Here is a 2953-nt window from a genome sequence, read left to right as displayed (position 1 = left end):
TTTTCCTGTGAGGTAGTTAAATCCTTACAGAAATGTTTAGCCTCCAATGGGGCATTTTTACCTTCACGCCCTATATGGAATAACCCCCTATTCATTGCTGGAGGTGACTGACAAACAATACAGGGCAGTGTTGATGTACAAGTTAATTGTGGCAGATTGTGAAGGATTGGGTTATGGTACCCATGAACGAGTGGAAAAATCTGTTTGATTTGAGAGATGCTGAATTTTTATCCTATTTACAATTAAGATCCATCTCAAGCTCATTTATTTCACAGAACAAGGACAAGGGGCTTAATGGAGATCTGGCCAATAAATTGAGGAGGACTGCCTCGGGGAGGAGAGTAGTTTTTGCACTCTATTAAGTTATTGTCCCTTGACTCTTCAGACAGCTTATCTCCCATAAAACATCAGTGGAAGAGGGACTTGGACTTATCCCTGACCACAGCATAGTGGGAGACTTAAAAACACAACAGCTTTATCCAAATTTGTACGATACTACTACTACTACTACTACTATTACTACTACTACTGCTTCCGGCTGTTCCCGTTAGGGGTCACCACAGCGGATCATAAGATGTGTACGGTACAAAACTCTACAAATAAAAGTTGCGCATAGAGCTTATATCACCATGTAGATTAAAGAAAACAGATGGTTCCTGTTCACATTTGTGCTAGCATGGCTGCAGAGAGGGGAAACCTTATGCATCTGTTGTGGCATTGCCCTCCAGGTAAGAGCTTTTGGAATAAGGTACATTTAAGATTGTATTCTGCTCGTTTTTTTTCCTCCCCAATTGTACTTGGCCAATTACCCCACTTTTCTGGCCCGTCCCGGTCTTCTTTGCTCCACCCCCTTCTCTGATGCGGTAGGCCAATATTTTTTCCTAGGATGAATCCGGAAAGTTCCCGCCCTCAGGCGCTAGGATTGGCCAGATATGCCTGTCAGTCAACTTTCCGGATTCATCCTAGGAAAAAATTATTCGCTTACCGTACACACACAGTTAAGTTGACACAGTTAGCTTGGTTGCAATCGTGGCTAATGGCTAACAGTTAGCTAGCAGACGTGGCTAGGGTTAGGGTTAGGGTTGTTGGGCGTTCGCATCTGCCTTGACTGACAGGCAGATCTGGCCAATCCTAGCGCCTGGGGCAGGAACTTTCCGGATCCTCCCACGCGCTACGTCCTCCTGGTCGCCAGCCGCTTCTTTTCACCTGACAGTGAGGAGTTTCGCCAGGGGGACATAGCGCGTGGGAGGATCACGCTATTCCCCCCCTCTCCAGTTCCCCTTCCCCCCCGAACAGGCGCCTCAACCGACCAGAGGAGGCGCTAGTGCAGCTACCTGGACACATTGCCACATCCGGCTTCCCACCCGCAGACACGGCCAATCGTGTCTGTAGGGACGCCCGACCAAGCCTTAGGTAACACGGGGGTTCGATCCGCCGACCCCCGTGTTGGTGGGCAACGGAATAGACCACCACGCGACCCGGACGCCCTAGATTGTCTTGTGTTCTTGGTGTGAAAATACCCCAATGTCCATTAGTCTGCCTCTTAGACACAAGGGTAGACAATATACAGTCAACCCTCCCGCACCACGTCATAGCCTTCGCTTTTCATCAGTTCAACATGTCCTGATGAACTGGAAGTTACGCAACCCAGACTGCTTTAGTGTTGACAACCGGTTAAAAGACTCCATGGCTGTACTGCCAGTGGGACGGGCAGCCTCGGCCCTCGCTGCCTATGACCATGGACACGATGGACCCCGGATCCTTATAGCATCATGTTTGCAGAATAGGTTATATAATTGAATTGTATTGTAATTTACCCCCCCCTCCCCTTAGCTTGTTTGTCTGTTTTGATCCGTTTGATTTTGTATTGTGTAGTCCATTATCATATATTTGAATGCAAAAATTATCAATTAAAAAAATGTGAAAAAAATCATTTTAAAAATCTGAAATGTTAGCCATGTACATACTGTTTTACAAATATTTCATCAAGAAAATAACATTTTGCCAACTAGGTAGTTGGTCATGAGGATGAAATAGGGACAGTCACAAAGATTGTGCTCCATTGTCAAGAAAAGGTGTCTTAATGTATGAATATGCCCATTTTAAGGACATATTATCCAGTTTGACAACCTGAATGTCCAACTCAGTAAAAAAAGTTATTGAGGTCGTGGACTTTTTAACAATATGAGGTTTCATTATTGTTGGATGAGGCGGGGGGGAAAACCCTTCCTCACCTGGCGTCCCCCGAATTGATGAAGGTGAGGTGTGGGTCAGTGTGTGCAGAAACCATTTTACTGACGTTTGCATTTTCTCAGTTTCACCTGCTCTTTAACGAGGATAAACATTACTGGACTCATTCTAAATGATGATCATTTCAGTGTTTTTGCATATTTTAATTACAAAAATAACAAGAAAATTAAATATTAGAGACATACATCGAATACAGAATAAATATTGCTACACATATACACAAAGAGCAGCACAGTGGTGCAGTGGTTAGCGTGGTCACCTCACAGCAAGAAGGTCCTGGGTTCGAGCCCCAGGGTAGTGCAACCTTGGTGGGTCATCCCGGGTCGTCCTCTGTGTGGAGTTTGCATGTTCTCCCCGTGTCTGTGTGGGTTTCCTCCGGGAGGGCTCCGGTTTCCTCCCACAGTCCAAAGACATGTAGGTCAGGTGAATCGGCCATACTAAATTGTCCCTAGGTGTGTGTGGGGCTGTGTGGTGGCCTGTCCAGGGTGTCTCCCCACCTGCCGCCCAATGACTGCTGGGATAGGCTCCAGCATCCCCCGCGACCCTGAGAGCCGGATAAGTGGTTCGGTTGATGGATGGATGGATGGATATACACAATGAACGAGTCGAATCAGAGTCCAGTTTACATCCATTGTCGGGCTGAGACACCGCTCTCAGCGTCACGCCCTCTTTAGTCTGTATCTGATCTGCAGGTCTCCATCGG

At 46.6% G+C, this 2953-nt stretch overlaps 1 protein-coding gene across 1 annotated transcript in view; it reads right to left on the bottom strand.

The window, feature by feature from the left end:
• Positions 1 to 2388: 2388 nt before the first annotated feature.
• ptgis (prostaglandin I2 (prostacyclin) synthase) overlaps positions 2389 to 2953 on the bottom strand; it is an 8665-nt gene continuing 8100 nt past the window's right edge. The window contains exon 10 of the mRNA XM_056274377.1: positions 2389 to 2953. This exon is cut by the window's right edge and continues 104 nt beyond it. Coding sequence (XP_056130352.1) covers positions 2910 to 2953 — 44 coding nt within the window. The 3' untranslated portion in view covers positions 2389 to 2909.

The sequence above is a fragment of the Lampris incognitus genome, chromosome 2 (assembly GCF_029633865.1).
Source record: "Lampris incognitus isolate fLamInc1 chromosome 2, fLamInc1.hap2, whole genome shotgun sequence".
Taxonomy (NCBI): domain Eukaryota; kingdom Metazoa; phylum Chordata; class Actinopteri; order Lampriformes; family Lampridae; genus Lampris; species Lampris incognitus.
This window is presented reverse-complemented; position numbering and strand designations above follow the sequence as displayed.